General features: G+C 57.2%; 2 protein-coding genes across 2 annotated transcripts in view; both read right to left on the reverse strand.

Annotated features, from left to right (window-relative positions):
* Nucleotides 1–799: 799 nt before the first annotated feature.
* NRARP (NOTCH regulated ankyrin repeat protein) lies at nucleotides 800–1201 on the reverse strand. The gene has a single exon (XM_010220748.2). The coding sequence runs from the start codon at nucleotides 1187–1189 to the stop codon at nucleotides 845–847; it is 345 nt and encodes a 114-aa protein (XP_010219050.2). The 5' UTR covers nucleotides 1190–1201; the 3' UTR covers nucleotides 800–844.
* A 10402-nt stretch (nucleotides 1202–11603) lies between these two features.
* Nucleotides 11604–21146, reverse strand: part of EXD3 (exonuclease 3'-5' domain containing 3) — a 232960-nt gene continuing 223417 nt past the window's right edge. Inside the window, exon 20 of the mRNA XM_088527996.1 lies at nucleotides 11604–11967. Coding sequence (XP_088384122.1) covers nucleotides 11633–11967 — 335 coding nt within the window. The 3' untranslated portion in view covers nucleotides 11604–11632. The remainder of the gene's footprint in view (nucleotides 11968–21146) is intronic.

The following is a 21146-nucleotide window of genomic DNA, read 5'->3' on the forward strand; positions in this document are numbered from 1 at the left end:
AAGAAAAAAAAAAAGAAGAAAAAAAATCAAACGAAGAAATTGGAGGAAAAAAAAAAAAAAAAGAAAACCCAATGCAAACACACAAAAAAGCCACGAGGCAGGGTGGGAAAATGTGTAATATTCCAACGGAGTTCCCAAAAAATAAAATAAAATAAAAGAAGGGAAAAATGAACAGTAGGAAAGCGCTGGGAGAGGACGGCAAAAGGGGCCGCTCTCCCAGTGCCACCAGGGCACCCGCCCGAGGCCCGGGGAGCCACCTGGCCCGGGGGCCGCTCCGCCTCGACGGCGGGGGAAGCACCACTCGGATGGGAGGGAATAAACGTTGAAATGAATTCGTTTCTGAGCCAGAATACTTTAAAATGGAGGGTCAGGCCAGCACCCGGGTTGACAGGGAATGGGGGGGAAGAAAAGGGTTAAACGTTCCCCGGGTAGGAGGGGGGAAAAAGGGGTGGGGAGCGTTTTAAAGCATCCGACCAGATGTCAAACTGAAACCGTGAATACTGTGAGTGCAGCCGAGGTAGATGGAGGAAGAAAAATTACAGTAGGAAAAACAACCCTCGGAGAAAGGAGAACAACAACAAAAAAGTAAATGGTGGGGTTGGCTTGGTTATTTTTTTTTCAGAGGGGGCCCCAAATTTCTTTGCCAAAAAAAACAAAACAAAAAAAACCAACACAAAACCATGGAGTCCAAGCAGCTTTGACATTAAAAAAATAACAAAAAAATACACAATCTTTCAAAAAAAAAAGAAAAAAAAAGGAAAATAATCAGGAGGCGCCGAGAGCGGCGCGCAGTGCGCGGAGGCGCCGCGGCCCCGCCGGGGCAGGCGGGGCGGCCCCCGCGGCATCACCGGGCACCGGCCGAGTATTTGGCCTTGGTGATCAGGTAGAGGACGATGTCCTGGTGGCCCCCGAAGGCGGCGATGTGCAGCGCGCTCCAGCCGTCGCGGTTGGCCAGGCGGATGTCGGCGCCGAACTTGACGAGCAGCTTGACGAGCTCGAGGTTGCCGTCGATGACGGACTGGTGCAGCGCCGTCTGCCCCTCGGGCCCGAAGGAGTTCACGTTGAACTCGCAGTTCGTCATGTTCTGCAGCAGCGACTGCAGCTCCTTGGTGTTGCCGCGCCGCACGGCCTCCTGGAAGACGCGCTGGCTCGGCGGCGCCGCGCAGGTGGACACCTCGCTCTGGCTCATGCTGCCCGCCGGCCCCGCCGCGCCGCGCCCGCGCATCGACGGCGCGGGGCAGCAGCGGCGCCGAGCCCCGCCCGCCGCTGCGGCTACCCGGCGCGGCCGCGCATCCGTCCGCACGGGGCTCCCGGCGCGCCGCGGCCCTGGCCCCGCGGAGCTCCCGCCGCCGCCGCCGCCGCCGCCTCCTGCTCCGCCGCCGCCCGCTCCGCCGCCCGCGCCTCTCTGGAGCGCAGCCCTGGCCGCGCCGCGCCTTTTACCCAGCCTTTTATTTGCATAACAATAGCACGGCCGTGACGCCGCCGCGGCGCGGGGGCGGGGCGCGCCGGGCGCGCGCTGATTGGGCGCCGCCCTGACGCGGAGGGCGGGGGGAGGGACGCCCGCGCCGCCAGGGGCGGGGCTGCCCCGCCCAGGCCACGCCCCCAAGGCGCCCCGGCCCGGGGGGCCCGCGCCGCGCTCGGGGCGAGGGGGGCGGGCCCGGAGGCAGCGCCCGGCCCCGGGGGGCGGCCCGGCCCGGCCCGGCCCGGCTCGGCACAGCCCGGCCCGGCCCGGCGCGGGCGCCGCAGGCAGGGGGCAGCACCGCACAGAGGAGCGGCGCCGGCGGCGCGGCCGCCCTGCCCCGCGGAGCATCCCCCCTTCTCCGCTTGCGGCAACCCCGGGTGCCGCCTTCCCCCACGGCTGCTCTGGGGTGCGGGGACTCGCGAGGAATCCTGGGGTGAGGGCGGCTGCGCTGGGGATACCGAGCCCCGCTGGGCGCCACGAGAAGGGGGAGACCCTCATCCCGGCGGGATCTGCCCCGTCCTCGGGGCCGGGCACCTCCAGGGGGGTTGGTGGTCGCCTGGGGACCAACGAAGGCGACTTGTGCGCAGAGGGCAGAGCAGGCCCGCGGCCACCCCCTGCTGCGGAGGTGGCCGGGAACGCAGCGGCTCCTGGCACCGCTCCCCTGCGATGACTAACAGGCGCTTCCCCGAAACCCTGTGTCTCGCTGTGGGTGAGGAGCGGGGCCCTTAATGCGCTCCGTTTGGCCCTGGCAGGGAGCAAATGGTGCCAGAGCAGCGGGAAGCGGGATCTGGCACCTCTGAGGCCAGGAGGCCGCTCCGGTGTCTGCGGGACATTTGGTCGGCTGCAGGAGCGCCCTGGGGAAGGGAGGGAGCGAGGTTGTAAAGCAAGGTGATGTGGTGGTGCGCCCGGGTGAGCTTAGGACCCCTGTGCCCAGCCAACGCGCTGCCATCGCGTCCACGTTCCCCCAGCTGGACATGGCAGTGCAGCCGTTCTGGGGTGGGAACTGGAGGGAAAAAGCTCATCTGGATGCCAAATTTGGCCGGATCTGGTGAAAACACTTGAGGGAAACATGCCGTGACCGAGAAGCAGCGGGCTCTGCTCCGAGACCCTGTCGTGCTTCCTCGCACCTCTCACGGGCACGGGGCACACGACAGCAGGGAGGGCACTGGCTGTGAGCATGGGGCAGAACAGCCTGGCGGGACTTGCACTTGGCATTTTTTTGGTGGCGAGGCAACGTCTGAGATGCCCGTGAACAGGATGGATACCCATCCCCAGAACAGGGAGGGCATGGCTAGGGCTGGGAAAGAGGATCCTGGTGGCCAACACTCAGCCTCGTCACCCGTTTCTCACTCTTTCAGCCCCCCTTATTGCCCCAGCTGTGGTGGCCCTGGGGAACATGTCCTCATACAGGGTGAGTGGAAGGATGTGTGGTGAGTCCCGGTGGGATCCCAGCTTGGAGCGCTCTCCTCCTGGTTACGTCTCCCCTGGGCTGCATCCTGCGTGGGGCCAAGCCCCTTGAGCCCTTCGCCACCCATGGGAGCCCGGGAATTGCACCCACTGCCCTGGCATGGGACGCGACCAGGGGGACATCCTTGCGAGCTGCTCTGCGCTTGCTGCTGGCGACTGAAGGGAGAGCTCGGGCAGGGAGACAGCCATGGAAATGTCCCTCACTGGCAGGTGGGGGCCGGACGCCGCTTGGGAGCAGAGCCAGGAAGGAAAGGGAGGAGGGGGGAAATAGCGATTTGTGAGCAGCGCGTTTCAGCCCCAGCGTGTTTCTGGATGGTGACTAGAGCTGAGCTCGGTGCATTGCTGCATTCCCGGCACTAGCCCCGCCGGCCTGCCCGCACCGGTGCGGGATTCGCACGGCCGGGACAAGCGTGGGGCTGCGCCCAGAGCGGTGGCAGCTGCCTTGGAAGGCCGGGAAAGAGAGAGAGAGAGAGAAAGAGAGTGAGACACGTTGCACCTCGGTAATTCCTTGCAAAACCAGTAGTCCCACCCAGTGATTTATGTGCCCTGCTCTGAGAACGGGGGAAGCGGTGGGCGGCACAGGCCACAGCACCGCGGCGGGCACGCGGGGCAGTGCGGAAGCGGCCCCGTTTCCCCTGCTCCGGAGCACGGGAGGGCGAGACGGGAAGGGCCGCGGCCTCCCCGCGCCGCCCGCCTTCCCCCACCGGGAGGCTGTGAGCGGCCGTGCTGGGCCTCGCGCGGGGCCCGCGGCCGCCGTCCCGGGGGCCGGGCACACGGGGAGCCCCAGTCCAGTCCAGCCACCCCCCCGGAGGCCTCCGTGAAGGAGCTGGGGGGACGGATCCGGAGCGGGCGGCGAGGGGGCGTGCCCCCACTTAATTCATTAAAATGTGTCGGAGAGCGTGGGAAAGACGGGAGCTTTTCTTCCCAGCACAGAGCCCCAGCAAAAGGCCGGAGCGCGGGAGCGGGGGGGGGAAGCGCGCGCGAGCTCACGCGGCCTCGGCGCGCCGCGAGCCGCCAGGAAGCACCGAGGCCGCGCCGGGGAGGCCGCGCCGGGGAAGCCTCCTCGCCCGGGGCCGCGGACGTGTCCCGCTGGTCTCCCCAGCAAGGGCAGCGTCTCCTGCAAACCAGCCCCCAAAACGCACCCGCGTCGGGCTGTGGCCCCCGCTCGCAGAAACGCCCCCACGCCAGAAACTGAGGTTTGCAAAAAGAGACCCGGCACTGGCACGCGGGGGCAGCGAGGGCCCGCGCAGCTCCCCCTTGCCCCTGCGGCTGGCGGGAGAGCCACGGCGAGCAAGCCCGGGCAAGCAAATGTGCTGGGGGAGCTGCTGCACCCCGGGGAGCAGAGAGCCCTGGGGACAAAGAGGGGCCTTGGGCATCTCCATCGGCCTGTGCTCCTTCTGGGGGTGCCCGGGGAGGAGCATCCGCACGCGGGACCCCTGTGCTGCAGGTCCCCACAAAGGTTTTTGGAAGCAGCCCATGTGGATTCGGCTGTCACGCTGTGGCTTGGCTTCTCGCCCGCTGCATCGCTGCAGTGCCCCGTCTTATCGGCCTTATCAGTCTCACGCAGCGGAGGGTCTTATCCTGCTGGAAGCCCTTCAGCTCCTCTGATGTCCAGGCTCTGCTTCCAGCCTCCATGTCCAACAGCAGGGAAATGCTGTTCAGGCACAAGGCCACTAGATTGGACACACTGCGGATGGGGAGATGGTCCCGCTTTTGGCGGCTGCCTGGGCACTCCAGCTGTGCTCGCTCCCTGGCCTGGTGGGCCACCCCTTGGGTCTGCCCCGCACAACGTGCCCCCTGCAAACGGCACGTCTGAACCAGGCCACCTCGCTGAACTTCAGCCCCACACTGTCCCCAAGGGCAGTGCCTGACCCCCACGATTTTTCCTTTGTGGTGGCCACAGGGATCTGAGCACGTCAGGCCGCACCGCTTGGCTCTGCAAACTCCATGTGGCCTCTGGGGCTTTGGTGAGCACTCCATGGAAGTGTCCTGGGGCCAAGACAAGGCTTTGGGGGCTGTGACATGGCCGTAACTCCCAGCAGGACACACGCAGCAATGTGTCTGGTAAACGCATAGAAGATCGTTTGCCCGAAAGTCATGCCCCCAGTTTGGCAGGCTTGAAGAGAGCCACCGCACTGTGCCCCAAGGAGGGGACAGGTGACCTGGACCCTCCTCCTCCCCCGACTTTCCATCTGCAACAGGGACTGACCAGTGCTAGTTCAAGCCACAAAGTCACATCAGGGAAAGCTAAGCTGATTTTTTTTTTTTTAGCTGCTCAAATATGCAGCAAGGTTTCCGATCCAGATTACACAAGGAAGGAAGTTTGCTTGGAAGGGGATGGGGATAAGGTGGGGGAGAAGGGAGGGAAGCACATTCCTGGCTGATGAGGAACAATGTTGATATATTCATTTGTAAACTAAAGCTGGCCTGAACTGCAAACACCTTGTCCCCATCAAACTCTGAAGGATATGCAAGAAATACACAAGGCGAGGAGAGGAACTCGGCCGATATCTGATGCAGCATGTTATTTCTCAGGGCTTTGTGGTTCAGGTCATTCCCCCGGCACTGCACAGCCTCGGCCTTAGGCAACGTCCAGGACCAAAGTGCTGCCTCAGGGCTGCCAGGGCTGGTTTTCAGCACGATTGGAGGCAGCTGGTGACTTTTACAGGGCTCAGAAATCCTCTCTGCTCACCTCTGTGCTGCATTTTGTGGGCATGCTGGTGCGCTAGCCCAAAAAAGACTTAGCAAGTGCTCTGAGAGAGCAGGACATTTCAGCAGCAGCAGGAATTTTCTGAGATGTTGCTAAATATTACAAAAAATAAACTTTTTTTCCCCACACAGGCCAGACCCAGGGTTATTTTTTGGATTCAGCAGGACCCTTATTTCACAAGGCAGAAAACTTCAGGGCCCAAAGATTAAGCGAGCAGGATGCCAAGTGCTGAGGGTTTCATGGGGAAACCAGTGAGACCAGAGCTGTTATCCCCACCACTCTGTCTACAGCCAGTTCCTGAATCCAGAGCTAGAAGGTAAGGACTGGTGCATTAAAGTGTTTGGATACCACTGGATATCAAAAGGAGGTGAAGGAGGAGGATTGCAGGTTATGCTGGAGTCCCTGTTGGATGTGTGTGGGTCTTTGCGCTGCTTTAGCGTAGGGTCTCCCTGCGACCGCAGCTCGAAATGCACGGGCAGGGATGGAGCCCAGAGGAGAAGTCCTGGGGCTGAAAGGGTCCTGCCGTGGGCAGCCCTCCCAGCACACGTGTTCCCAGGACGCTCTGGAGAAGCCGCTCTTCGAACACATGATCAAACAGCTCTATAAAAACATGAAGGACTCGTTACTGCCCTAATAAATGTTAAACATTAGTATGGTGCAGACAATGGGATTTATTTTTATTTTTTTAAAAAGTAGCCAGATAGGGAAATGATATTGTAGTCTCATTGAAAAGCTGGTTTAAGTCTCTTTGATGTGTATCCTCCATTGAAAACTGGACAATTTATGATTTCCTGGATGCTGCTCAAGGCCTGTGTGTCTTGGGAGTTTTATGTTGACTCTCTATCACGAGTGATAACCTTGGTGCATTGATTGCACCTCAGTATCACCTCCCTGGGGCAGCAGACAGGGCAAGGAGCTGTGCCTGAGCCTGGGCTGGCACGCTTGGGGCTCAGCCACCACTCCTCATTCCCAAGAGCTCTGAGCTATTCCTTCTGGTGGGCCAGCCTTTGCCCTAGCTGGGCGAGAGAAAACAAGTCCCACTGTAGTTAACCTGCCCCATAGCAGCTGACTAGATGCATCTAGGCTATCCTGTGAGAGCAGGAGAACTTGCCTCCCAAATTCTGGGAGACAGCAAGGTGGTAAACAAGTAGAGGTCCCCAGAAGGTGACCCCTTGTACCTGCAGATGAGAGGAGCATCTCCATTGAAGGGCTCCATCCAAGCTCTGTGGCCACAATCTGTCTCTGGGGATAGGGACAGGGTTTGTGTGACCTGCTGTCCCTCTGACCAACTCTCACTCAACCTCTCTGAGGTGAGAGTAGGTGGTAGACAGGCATGAAATCACAGTTCAGAAATGCCCAGTAAGAAAAGCACAGAAATATCCAGATTTGGCTGAAAATGTTCTACAGAAGGAGAAGGGCTTGGGGGCTGCAGCTGAGGCACCCTCGCTCCAGTCAGGGGATGGGGTTGACTCAGATGTACATATGACTCAAAAGCTTCCCCAAACCTGAATCAGAAAGGTTCATGTCATCCCATGATACCATGGCGGGGGGGAAACATGGCTCACTGTGCAGTCAGGGGAGACGGTGATGCTGAGCAGACATTCCTGCTTCGTTTCATCTCTAGCTCTTGCAGTCCCAGAGTGAAGCTGGAGAGCAGCCCAAGGTGCAGCAGCATGCTGACATGCGTGTGAGTCTGTGCAGGACCTGGGGTGCTCAGCCTGCCCCTGCTTCGACAGTGGGAGTCCAACACCACCCAAAAGAGGCAAGTGTAGAAGTGCTGCTGAGGAACATGCAAGGCTTGACACATGCATCCAAATGGGCTCAGTCTGGCCCTGGGCTGGGGTCAGCTTCTTTCTCCCTCTGCTGCTAAGCAGATCCAAAGCGTTTCTCTGTACAGTTCCCACACATTACTCCACAAAGGAGCGAGAGGGGTATGATTGCCAGCAAAGCCAGAAGCAGGAGGAGGGGGCTCGTGCTGGAAGAGCTGATGATTTTTCAAAGCATTGAGGATGTTGGTATCACAAACAGGAGAGCATAAGGGTTTGCTCAGTGCTGCATTGCTACTAGCTGTGGAATAGGTCATCAGGACCTACAAGGACCACTCAAAAGACTCAAGAGCAGCTCAGCTGCTCAGCTCCAACAGGCTCATGACACAAGAATGCCACCCCTGCAATGCAAAGACTATTCCCTCTGAGCTAGAGAGAGCAAGCAGAGCATCCTCAGGAGCTAGACACGATGCCTGCAGCCATGCAGCAGTGGGTGTCAAAGGTGGACAGGTGAGGGTCCCTGAAGAGTAATCACGTTGGCACATTGTAGCAGGTCTCCTTCCACACAGTCTGGAAACTTAGGGGCTCTGGGACAGGCTCAAAGAAAAACCTCCAGCCAGCCCTGGACAGTGTTTCTGATCCCTTCTGGGATGTTTCTGAGTGAGGAATAGATGAACGTCTGACCAAAAGTGAATGCTTCCAAGCTGGAGACTCTGGTGGACGAGAAGGAAAACGCTGCAGTCAGAACTACAGCAATTGCCGATGGCACACTGAAAGCATGTAGATCCAAACACGTCCATGGAAAGCATGTCCATGTCCGAGCAAGGTCACCGTCTTGTTACAGTCATCTCTGAGACTCAAGCTGGCGAGACCTCAATTGCTCAGGGTGAACACGCTCGCTTTTAACACTGCCATTGGGAACACAGGGCAGACAGTTACTAAACATCTACGCATGATGCACAGAAAGAAAACCTGTTATCAAGGGTGATGTCATTTGCAGAACATTTGGTGCCACAAATTGGAGTTTCTGCAAGTAATAGATGGTCATTTCCTAGCAGACAAATCCTGGATCAATCTAGGATTCAGTACCGGATCTCATCCCAATGGCCAAAGACAGGTTAATCGTGGCCCAAAGACTGGTGGCTAGCACACTATTGGAGTAACAGGTTCTCTGTCTGCAGCCAGACAGTATCACCACCAGCAAAGTGTTTGATCCCTACATATATATATATGTATATTTGGCCTGCACTAGAAAGACAAAAAGTGATTTTCTGCACAAGAAGCTAGGAATGCACATTTAAAGGCACAAGATTAACAAAGCTTGGATTCTTCTCAGAAATCACTGGCTGGCCCCAAACTGTTGTATTGGAAACATGACAAAAATTACCTTGAGGGAAAAAGAGAGAAGGAAATTCCAATTTCAGTTAAGAAATGGGATTAGGAATAGCGTATTAGCACCTAGAGAGAGAGGGAGTGGGGACAGAGAAATGGGAAATGAAACACAGCTCGTGCATACTACATTCAGCAAAAATGTAGACAACTGAGAAAGAAAACTAAAAGATTCAATGCAGAAATGATCACCCCTGAGGGCAGGATCAGAAGAAGGCATTTTAATCCCATTAGGAGAAAGAACTCTCAATATACCATCTTGCTGGAAGTGGAAATGCATTTGCAGGAACTGCATGTGCTGGACCCTGGCACGCATGTTCTGCAAACCTGACCCAGGGCAACAGAAACCTCCAACCAAATGGGAAGATTCCTCCTTCCAGTGACCGGAAAGGAAAATTGGCACTGCAGCAAGGACAGATTGGGGCAGCTCTTGTTTAACAGGACAATTTTCATCTCAGCAAGCCCTGGTCCCTTGCGCCTGCCAGCTGGGAAGAAGCGATGGTCGTTAGAGGAGAGCAGCCTGCAGGGAAGCCAAGGAGCGCTGCAGCTTGGGAAGGCGGCCAGCACCTCCAGTGAGGCAAGGGGCTCACCGGGGCAAGAGATCACACTGGGAACAGGGAATTAGATCCTCGCAGTGGCTCTGTGGGCCCTTGCAGATGTGGCCGTGTCTGATGTATGCCAAATGCGGCCCCGTCTACATCTGTATGGGAATAATCTCAGGATATTCCATTGCCCAGGCTTGGCTGGTGAAGATGCTGTGTAGCAGCCGCTGACGCTGGATGCAGTTGGGTACTGCACGAAGCAAAGCAACGGGAGAGCTCACCATGGATGGCGGGGAACATCCCTCGCCAGTGGCTCTATAGTGGTCCTGGATGGTCTTGCATCCAAATGTGTGCGGGGGAGCCTGCCCTGGGCTGCGGGAACGGCCACTGGGCTCCCCGCAGCGTGGCCGAGGTGAGGACCTGGCCTGCTCCTGCCTCCCCAGGCCATGGAAGTGATGAGGAAGGCGGCTGGAATTCCCTTCCGGAATCACCGAGCCACCGCGCCAGGAAAGGCAGCCAGCACTTCCAGGGAGGAATTCCCCCCGGGGACCTGACTTCCCCCTTCTCTCACCCTCCCGTAGTCAAAGCCTTGGCTGCAGGAAACAAGGTCCCCAAGTCCTCAGTGTGCACGGGCTGAGCCGTGCACTGTGCTCAGCGACGAGGTCTTGAGCTGCAGGGTCATCAAGAAGGCTCTGCTTTTTGGCCCCCAAACATGGTCCTGTGCAAGGGCAGGAAAAGCGCATTTGGGGCCACCCTACAAGCAGCCGGCACGAGGAAGCTGAGCATTGAGCAGGAGTGTGTCCATGACCGGGACAGGACTGGCGGGGACTGCACAGCCCGGCAGCCCCTGCGGTGACGGCGGCTGCACAAACCCCCGCAGGTGCCTCTGGCCAGGGCCCGACTTGCATCCCCGTGAGCCCTGACGGGAAGGAGCCTGGCACAAAGTCAATACCTGGCACAAAGTTTTCTTAACTTGAAGTCTATGCTGAGCCCTAAGGACTCGCTGATGGGGACAGCCTGGCAACCTCGAATCCCTGCCAGCCTCCGCCTTGACTTAGGCGAAGAAAAATGCATTTCGTTCATGCCACAACCACCTTTGCTTTCTCATTTCCTGCCTGTGCCATGATTCATCCCAATGCTGGTGCTTGCTGTGGAATGAAATGCTGTTATTTTACGCTTCCACTTCAAAGGAATTGAGCTCGGCGAGAGCAGATTATGGGCTGCAGTTAGGCCCTTTCCCTCCGCGCGGGAGAAGCAGAGATGTGGCCACACGGCCGCCCTTGCCGCCTGCCACCACTGGTGGCCTCTCAAGCCTCAGGAGGTAGGACAGCTCCTGCCACCCCCAATGTCACCCGCAGTGGTGGCCCCTGCCCATGGGGCATGCGGAGCAGCGGAGGGGACGTGGCAGTGCTTTGCTCTCAGGCTCCAAAAGCATCCTGGCAGCTGGCCACCTTTTAGGCCACGTGGTGCTGTGGTCACAGGTCACCAAATGGCTTGGCCAGGGGAGCCAGGAGCTGTGGATGCTCTGTTCTGGATGAAAGCAGATGGAAGGAGCCCTCGGAACCAGCGTGGCCAGGAGCGCTTGGAGAGCAGAAGCTGCCTGGGCAGGCATTTCACTGGCCCGTAAATGTCACACTTGAGCCAAGAGCCCCTCGGGCCCTGTTAGCAATAACATCAATGCCTGGCAGTTAACCGGGATTAGGGGAGGAATTTTGCAAACACGCCGCCGTTATAGGGTGGAGTGTTTTGAGTCTATCCATGGTCTGAGAGTCACCAGCCAGCAGTGCCCAGAGCTGCAGGACTGACCCAGGAGACTTCTCCACCTCCCCGCAAGGTCTCCGCTGCCATGAAATGGGGCTCTGTCTCCCCCATTTCCATCTCTCCTCCCAGGGTTGCCATAACCTGGGTGACATTCCTGAGAGCTTAATGCTCCTCGGCACTGCCTGGCCTAAAGACATTATGGCAGAAGTCCCTCTGGGAGGCCAACTGGGTTGGAGGGACCCAACAGCTCCTGGGCAATAAAGAAGAGGATTTGTTTCATGAACTCCTCTGGTTTAATGATCTTACGGAGGCCAGGTGGCTCAAGGCTGGTGCATACCACTGCCCCATCAGTGTAAGCATGACAGTCTCCTCCACTATGTACCCCAAACCAAGGTTGTCCCTAGGAGCCCAGCTTGCAACGTGTCACCTCACACCGAAGTCCATGGGTCCAAACTTGCTGAAATGGACGAGGGAGGCAGCATCTGCCGGGCTCCCCCACCCATCCCTCAGCCTTCCCAAGCAGCAAATGACCCCCTCAACTAAGGTCATAGAATTTTTGGTCATCCTCCACGGCGGCAAGAACATCCTTAAACTGCGAGACGACGCGCCCAAAGTGAGAGCCTTCCCAGAACACCTTCCCGCAGCGCGTACAGCAGTAGAAGCAGGTGAGCTCGGCTTTGTCCAGCACCCCGGGCGGGATGGCGGAGACCTGCAGGGCCGTGCCGTCCGCCAGCACCGCGCGCTCCCCGGCGACCCGCGGCTCCTCCATGCTCCAGCAGTCCGGGTTGTGAACGGCCTGGGGTGACTCACGAGCCGCTGCAGCAGCAGCGCCGCTTTGGCTCGGCTTCTCTTCGGACCTTGGCGGGTGGCCTGCAGGGACAGGAGACGGAAAGTAAATCACTGGTGTGATGAGTGGGGTTTGTGCTCAGCACAAGCTCATCCCATGGGAGCAGCTCTTACGCGTGCAACTCCCTGTGGCCCTTGCAGGGAGTACAAGCTCAGCTCTGCCTGGCTCCACAAGGAGCAGAGTCCTATGAATATGGGAGAAGGCGACCACAAGCACCCACGCATTGCCCTGAGCACGGTGTCAAGGCAGGTGCCTCCCCCTCCCCAGCAGCCTGCCCCACTTCTCCCACATTCACACAGCTCTTTTGCTGGCTCTGCGCAGGGGGATGTGGGCGTGAAGTCCCTGTGCAGTCCCCTCCCTGCCACGCAGAGGCAACCTGCATCCATTCCCAGTCAGAGCACTGCCACCAACAACCTGGAGCCGTGTCCCACGCTGGGAGGCGAGGGGTCCCCGTGCCCCCCTCAGCCCGGCCCGGCACTCAGCCTGCTGGGGGCTTCTGCTAGGGCCAACGCGTCCGACTGCCTCGAGCCGACTGGACGCTGCCATCGCAAGCAAAGTGCTGTGGAACCCACGGCATTTTGGGCAGCTCGGTGCGGGTTCTCACTGCTCATGGCACTGTAACTGGGGCCCAATGGATTCCTGGGATCTGGAAGGCGGAAGCTGTGCGCTCCGTTTACTGTCATCCATCAGGAAGTCTGGCAGCAAGTGACACAGGGAGGCAGCCCGCAGTTACTACTCTGGGATGACTCATTTTTGGCAGGGGGAGCGTGTCCTGCCTGGGCATCAGCTAGACAACAAAAGGCATCTTGCATCTTTCCAGCAACATCTCTGAGGCTCTCAACCTGCCCTTGAGGAGGATAAGAGGGAGCTTTGTCAGGCCAGAGCCTTGTGGGAGGGAAATGAACCCAGCAGCTTGTCTGGCTCTTCCAGCCGGATCCCAAAGCCTTCGGGGGCTGTGCTGTGCTGTGAGTTATGGCTGGGGAAGGCGAGGTTGAGGCTGGGGATGTGGAGGTCAGGAGGCAGGGTCAGCAGTGGTCCCCAGAAGCCCACCCACTTGGCCAGGAAGGCCTTGGAGGCTGGAGCCTGCGATTCGACCCTCTAGGGAAGCTTTTCAGGAAAATTCCCAGGATTAGAAACCTCAGGGCCCCAGGCATGCAGTGATGAACCTCTCTACAAAAATCCTACACAGCTGCATGGGGGACACGTAACAGGACTGGATCACCTGCCTCGCTGTATGGCACGGAGCAATCAGGGCCTTGTAAGAGCCATCCTGTCCCCACAGCCCCGCGTGCTGCAGAGTCCCATGTGGAACAGGCTGCAGGATGCTGCCTCACCCCCTCAGATTCACACAAATCACAACCAAAGTCCATGTGCACTGGGGCAGCCCTATAGCCTGCAAGGTCTTGGTTTTGCTGGCTCTGGTCATGCTGCATCCTTGGCTCACAGCACCCAACTCCCACTCCCTTTGCACCTCTCCCTGAGGATACACTGACATTTTCCTTCCCCTTCATGGGAGCAATATGGGCTGATGTTAGACACAAGGAAATGCAAAATCTTTTCATGAGGGAACCTCAGAGCAACAGGAAACCAGCAATGATGGTGGTTCCCAAAGCATCCAAAGCAGTGGGACATGGCCAGCCCCCCATTCCTGGCAGACAAACAACCATGCTCAGTGTCAAAGCTTCAGCTGGAGATATTCTGAGTGACACTGGCCTGCAGGGTTTTGCAGGCAAACAAGCAACCCAACAGCCATGCAGGGTTGGGGACTGCTCACATAAGGTATCAGAAACCAGCTTGGAACCCAGTCCTACTCACTGGCCCTCAGCAAAGGCTGGATTTATCATCACTGAGCTCTGAGCAAGTGTCTCTCAGTAGCCCCCAGCCTTTGGTTGAAGCTCTGAGTCTCTTTGGGGCACTAAAATCCATTCCTGGAGAAAATAACAGTGACCTCAGTTTCTTATTTTTTCCAAATTTTTGCATTTGTTGAAGAATGTGGGTGGTTCCCAGAAGATGCCTGAGCTGCCCGAAGTGGGAGCCCTGCTCCTTTGGAGATTTCTCAGGGTCCCATGCAGGTTCAGGAAAGGGCAGCTCCACAAACTGGAAAAGCTGTAAAGCTTTTGCTCTTGTTGTCAAGGTTGTCTCTTGAGCAAAGCACCAGTCATCTGTGCAAGCCTTAGCTTCAGCAATGCTACGACTCTCCAGCGCTTCTCCTCAAGGCTTTTGCTTGTCAAAGGAGGGTAGTTCTGTGCAGTGCTTGGCTTGGTGTCTTGTTTCCTTCTAATTCATTTTGGCATAGGAGGCAGAGTGCTTTGCTTTAAGAAAAATCTAGTTGACCAAGTGCTTAGAGAGCTACTGCCTGGCTGGTTGTCTTCTCCATCACGGGCTCTGCAAGACTTTGCCTGTCCCTTGCTCAGAGCCTGTTTGTGGCTCATTGGTACTGCCAGATGTAGCACCTGTGTGAAAGTCCTGCTAGCCAGAGGCCCGTTCAGCTGTGCCCTGGGCGGCTCGGTGCTCTGGTGCCTGCACCGGGACTTTCTGGTTGTTGAGCCTTGATGCTTTTGCAGGAACGACTGGTGATTTGGACTTTCTTTGGAACTCTCCATGCATCCACCACGGTGCAGCCCACAGCAGCACTGTCCTCAGGTCTTACTGGTGGGCAAAGCAAACTGGAGACATTCTCATCCTGGGTATGTGTGAAGTCTTTGCAGCCCCCAACCACCCCCTGTCCCCTCCCCTGGTAGGTGGCTCGTGAGAAACCGGCAGGCAGGGAGGAAAAGTTCATCTCTTAAAAGCATAGGGAGAGAAAGGCCGTGATAGTCACCCAGTGTTTTGCCTTTAGGTTGCACCAGCCCCCTCCTAATTGTGGTGCTTCAAAGGGTTGAAAATGCTACATCACTTCAAAGTAACAATTTTTGAATGGGAGCTTGTAAAATTCCTCTCCCCCTGCCCCCCTCCTCTGGCCGGATTCTTTTCAGGGCTTTTGAAGATGCCTCTGCTCCTGTTGCAGCGCGGCTCAAAAGGCTGCTGGGCGCCAGGCGCAGGGTGCCCACCAAGCACAGAGTCTTAAAGGGGTGAAAGAACTCGCTGTGCAAAGGTCAGGTCCTCGGCAGCTCTGCAGAAAAAGGTTTGCTTGGGAAGACCGTGGATGGAATGGAGAAAGGGGGAATTTCTTTAAGGAGGGTCTTTTTCCCTCCCTCTGCTCCACTTCTCCCCTTCTTTCCTCGCGTTCTCCGAGCAGAGCAGACTTGGCCCCATTGTCTGAGCACTAAAACACGGGGTGGCCCCAAGACAGAGCCCACAGTGCCCCATGCTGTCATGAAACAGGGGCCTCTTGCAATACACGGCCCCAAAACCAGGCTTATTTTGCAAATCCAACCAGCCTCAGCCCCCGCACACGCACACCCATGCGCTCGCGTGCCGAGGCCGCTCCTGCAGGGAAGCTCCCACGAGCTGTTCCGGGCATCCTGGCAGGGTCAATCTGCTCTTCCCTGGTGCAGGGGGAAACCAGCCCTCAAGGCAGAGCTGCCACAAAAGCCAGCCCTGGAGCTGCTCCTCCGGCGGTGCTGGCAGCCCGGCTCAGCCCAGAGACGCTCCCCAAGCTCCCAAATCATTCCCTGAGCAAGGGATTCGCAGAGCAATGACCGTGCCCGAGGCGGAGCAAAGGCATGTGTGGGCGTGCGTGTGAGGCCGAGGGAAGACGATGCCATTACCATGTGCCAGAGGGTTTAGAGCTACGGTTTCAAGAGCTGTGTGACCGTTCATGCCAAAGGCTGGATTCCCACTGTATCTCTGGAGGGGAGAAATGAAAGAAATTCCCTAACAAATCAATTAGAAACACCTCTTGGGAACTAATAATCCCATTATAAAACATCTTGAAAATAGAAAGGCCTTTTCCCTCTCCCTCACCTCTCCCCCTCTTGCCTGGGTCACCCGAGGATGACGGAGCCCAACCGGCTCTGTGCTCGGAGCTCTCAGAGGCCGAGACCTGTGGACTTTCCAAGCACCCAGCTGTGTTAGTGCTGCAGAGCTGCATGGGAACCCACGGAAGATCCTCCTCGAGCTCCTTTCCTTAAACCAGAAGCCTTTCTCAGAAAAGCAGAGGGGTCTTCCCACAATGATCTTCCTTCCCTTCCTTTCAAGATGGGATATTACCCTTCTCTCAGCCTCAGCTGACATGGGGCTGCGCGAAGAGAGAGACTTCTCTACTGCTTGACTCCACACCCAGAAACAAGGAATAGCAACATATATTGGTGAGTGGTCTTTTTTTCTGCCAAGATCACCCAGACCAGGTGATGCACTTGTTTCCTCTGAAATAGCCCTGATTCTTGCCCAAGCCATGGCCGTGTGGACCAGCAAACCACAGCTCAGCAATCCACACACCCTGCAAGGTGGGGAGCAGTACTGGGAGTGATCACCTTGCCTTCAGCAATGGGTCACCAGCAAAAGGATGGTGGGACAGACCCACAGCAAATCTGCTCTGCATATCCCATGTGCCCTGTGGCACTGCACAGTTCCTGGTGCCCCCAAACAGGCAGTTCCTTAATCCTGGGGACAAAGAGCCAGCAGTGAGTCCCAAGGTGAGAGCAGTATCCTGACGCCCTACAGCCACAAGACGTCACTTACGTGCCAGTCCTGGGCATGAGCTATAGCAGAGGGGTTTTGATGGGCAATGGGCTCGTCTGGAGAGTCCAGCTCCAGGCTGCTGAAGGGAGAGATGGGAGAGACGGGTGCCCATAAGGTGGGCAGCAGGAATGTGCCTCCCTCCCATGACCAAAGAGAGAATTTGAGGGCTTGGAGGGTCATATTCAAAGTCACTGTGGTGGTGACAACCATGACCCAGATCCCCTACAACCTACACCCCTAACACGGGAGTCCTGGGTCAGCTTTCCTGGACAGCCCGGGGATGCTCTCACGGTGGTATGGAGGGGCATGAGAGAGCCTGAAAAGCCCAGATGGAGTCAGATCAGGAGCTTGAAGCTCTCCTTTCTCACACCACACAGCTCGGGCTTGCCTAGGAACAACCCACCCATAAGTGTGTGGACCCTGGGCAGCCCAGGGGACCTTCCCCTCGGGGTTTCGGTGCCAGCAGTCTTACCGGATAACCTTCCACACAGTCCTGCCCTTAGGCCCCATTTCTAGCACAAGGTCGCTCTGCATCACCCAAGCTGAGGCTTGGGGAACCTCGCGCTCACCCCCTTGGCTTCCCAGTGGGAATGAGAGCCTCTGCCAAGCCCAGAGAGGCGCCTGGATCTGGCAGCGCTTGTGCGAGCCGGGCCCCTTCTCGGGGCCGCGCAGCCGCACCCAGCTGTCAGCGCAAGCCCCGCGCGCTCGCGCGCACGGGAGATTTGTCCATAATTAGGCAATTAAGGATTAGGTGTTTTGGAGAAAGCGCACATCGTAAAGGCTTTGCACAAGTCTGAAAGCAGACCTGGGAGCATTCTTGGAGTACAAAGGTGCATGGGAAACCTTGCCGTGGTGAGAGATCAAGCCCGATAAGAGGAGTTACAAGCCTGAGAAACACACTCGATTGCAGGGCACTGAAGATGCCTGGTTATCTTTTCCTTCTAGATAAGTCAGATAAGCAGAGGACAAAGGACTTGGGATTATGCAACCCGGGCTGTGTTAGCTGGGCCATGTTCTTAAGATGTTCTCCGGCGAGCAGGCGAAGAAGGGAGGATGAGCAAAGCTGCAGGCCAGGTTAAGTTGCTACAATCTCTTTTTGCTTCCCGTTGTGGGAGAAAATCTTGCCCGATCGTGTGCAAGGAGCAATATTTTCTGTTGCTTTGGCATGCGGCTGCCATGCCTCTAGCTCCTTCCTGAGGCACTTTTGGCGTGACACTGATGTCAGCAGGTACATGCACAACCCTGGAAACCCACAGCCCCGAAAATGTCACTTGGTTCACAGCCCCGACGTGTTTTTATTTCATATGAGCAAACAAAATTCTTCTGAATAGGAGGAGTTGGCTGGCCCTGAACCCAGCCATGTGCGGGAGGCATTTCTGGCTAGGGACTAGGGAGGGCAGGGAAGCCCTTGGATCCATCGATGCAGATTCTTGAGGGCCTGTCCCCTTCCCCAGCCGTTAGGGCTGTGTCCCCAGTTATTAGGGGCCTAAGTACTGTAGATGAATGGCTGCAGCTTGCTGGGCAGCCTGCTGGGCAGCTGGGGATGCTAAAGAAGTTTGCAGAGCAGATTAAGCTGCTTCAGGAGGTCCCCCGGCCAAGGCATGGGACACACGTGGGTTGCACTGTGAGTGTGAAAGGGACAGTGTGAGGACTGCCTGCCCTGGCCCCCATGGCAGTAAAACCACTCTGATACTCCTGGCAAAGTCAAATGCTGTAAATAAGGAAGGAAGGTGGGAAAAAAATGGAGCTAGTATGAAGGTTTTGGACACAGCATGGCCTCCTGCACCCCAAGGCTGAGGAAGATCCTTGTGTGGTGGAAGGAGCATCAGCCCTGGCTTGCAGTTGCTGCGAAGCTCTCCCAGCTGCCCTCTGCCATCTCGCAGCTCTTCCTCCTGCCTCTCACACCGAGGGTTCACCGGGGCTCAGCCACGGAGCCGTGTGGTGCAACCTCCTGAAGCCAAGGGGAAGGAAGGGAAAGAAACACCGAGTCCCTCCCTGCTGCAGGACAGTGAGTGGGCCACGGGCCACAAGGAAGGGACAAGGTAGCAACACAGCCAGCCTGCCTTGCTGCCATTCCAAGCGGCCTGCCCACCCCACGCCATCCTGCCGGCAGCACGGGGACTTCCCAGAGACCACAGCTGCTCCTCTGAAAGGTCACAGGGCTCCCACAGCTGCAGGGTGCAAAGTTTGAGGAAAACAAAAATAGACTCTGTGGAAGGGGAGAGGACACAGAAAATACTAGAGGTTGCTGGGTTGCTCCTGGGGTGGGAGCAGAGTGCGGAGGTCTGGAGCAAGACTCCCCTATTTCTCCCGGCTCCATCCCCAGCCGTGCAGGTGGATTCAAAGGAATCATCCTGCTGAGTGCAAGGGGCAGGAGGACCCCAGCACCAGCTGAGTTTTCCAGCTGTATCTCTCAGGAGAGACATCCCTGATGTCTTGTGCTTGTCAGTCTCAAATGCCAGCAAGGCCATGTGAGCAACCAGCTGATGGGTGGTCCCCTAAGTCCAGCCCGGTTTGCCCCTGTCTGCCACCCCTCAGGCTCCTCAAGATGTTGTGCTGGACTCTTCGCGCATCTCTGTTGCTGTGCCCGAAGCCTCTGCTTCACTCTAATTTGGAGAGGCAGAGGGAGGCCCTGCCAGCAAAGCAATGCTATGGATGTATCAAAAGCAACAGTTTCTCAAGCCAGTGAAGGCCAAGAGGACCAGTTTGCTCAGACCTGCCATACCTGCACCATGGGTGATGCGGAGCAGGTTTTTAAGGCAGATGATGGTCAATTTCTGACAATTTCTGACACCTCCATCAAAGCCCTCATGCAGGGAAAACATGGCTATATCAGAGAAAATGTTCCTTAAAACCTGGGAAAGTCCAGGTTATTGCACGATGAATAATTTGCCTTTCATCACTTGGAAGCACTGTCATGAAGATGTGGGAGCCAAACTGAGTGGCACTGACTGAGGTTTTGTTGCAATGAACTCCAAAACGTAAGCAACCCTGGGGCTCTGCAGCTACAGGCTGTGACTCCAAGATCACCTGGGGAGCTGCAGACTTATATCAGAGGTTTCTCTGGCAGAAATTGTCCCCTTGCATGGCTGCGTTTGCCTTGCTTTGGCCCTTGGCTCCATTTGCCCCTGCTCACACCCTGCTTGCTTCTTCTGAGTGGCTGGAAGGAGCATTTTCTCCCTAAGGAACTCATTGCTGGACAACCAGCATCATCTGACCAGTCCTGAGGAGTTTAATCCATGCCCAGCGGCATGAGTGAGACAATGTGACCCTAGGAGGGCTTTGCTTTGGGCCAGGTACTCCTTGCCTAGCTGTGGCCATGACTGGATGCACATGAGTTAGTTAACCTATATTTTGTATCTCCACTGCAGCAAAACACTTGTCCCTGTCTGGGTGAGTTCAGTCCTGTTGCAATGTATAAGTTAGTGAGATGCAGCCTAGCCAGGTCCAGAATATGGCAGGGAAGAAACAACGGGAACGAAGTGCTGAGATTTGGGAGGGTGCAGCACCCACCTTGCCTGTCCTCCTGGGAGCTGCTTTGGTGACCCTGTCACTGGGAGACACTGAGACATTTTCTGTCCTTGACCTCTCCATGTCTCAGGACACAAGCTGGTAACATCTCACCCAACCCAGCAGGCACATGACTCCATGTCCTTCCTTTGGGGGAGGCTGCATCTTTCTGTCACATGGGAAGCAGGGCTGGAGGGGGATCCAGGTAGAGGCAGAGGAAGAAGAGGAGCCTTACGGAAACCCAGGCAGCACAGGGGAGTTGCAGATGTGATGTAAAGGGCAGAGAAGAGAGGGGGCACCACAAGAGTGGGGGTGCAGGAGCACAGAGGCGTTGACTGAAAGATGACACGTGAGACATCCCCAGTGCCATCGCCTCCACACCGAGGGGACTGGAGAAACCACTCACAGGGCTGAACAAAAACCACAGTATTTCTATTTCCCATACTCTAAAACTGGCTGAACAGGCCGGGCTGGTCTCTGCGTACATATAAACAGTGAGTGCCCTCCCAGGAGAAACCTCTGGGAGGATGCCCTGGCCTTTTGGAAAGCGCTGGCTCCCAGCTGCCAGCGCCATGGGAAAAGCCACCCTGTCATGTCCCTCCAGCCGCAGAGCCACGCACACATTTCCCAGCAAAGCCGCAGCCTTCCAGGAGCGCTCGGCAGCCAGCGATCCCAAACGATGCTGTGTTGGTCCCACCTAGTGCCTATCACATACAAGGGGAAACTGAGGCACGGAGAGGTCAAGGACATGCTTGGAAGCTGTTGAGAGAAGTTGGGCTCCGGAGTGGCGCAGGCAGCGCGCGCGTCCCCATCCCGGCGTGCCCGGGCGCGCGCACCTCTGTGCGCGTCACTCACCACCGGAACACGGCTCCCTGCCGGAGGGAGCGCGGGAGGGTGAACAGCAGCAGTGCGGAACTAAGAACAAGGAGGCATTTCTCAGCTCACACTCAGTTTCCCAAGCCAGGTAGCGATGGCCTTAGGCTGTCGCTAGGGCCACTGCTGCCATTTCACCTACCAAGAGCATCTGTGGTAGAGGCAATCACGTGCAAAACCCAGCGGAGCTTCTCAC

Source organism: Tinamus guttatus, unplaced genomic scaffold (assembly GCF_059628265.1).
Source record: "Tinamus guttatus ecotype Peru unplaced genomic scaffold, ASM5962826v1 Tinamus_guttatus_pri_ptg000297l, whole genome shotgun sequence".
NCBI classification, from domain to species: domain Eukaryota; kingdom Metazoa; phylum Chordata; class Aves; order Tinamiformes; family Tinamidae; genus Tinamus; species Tinamus guttatus.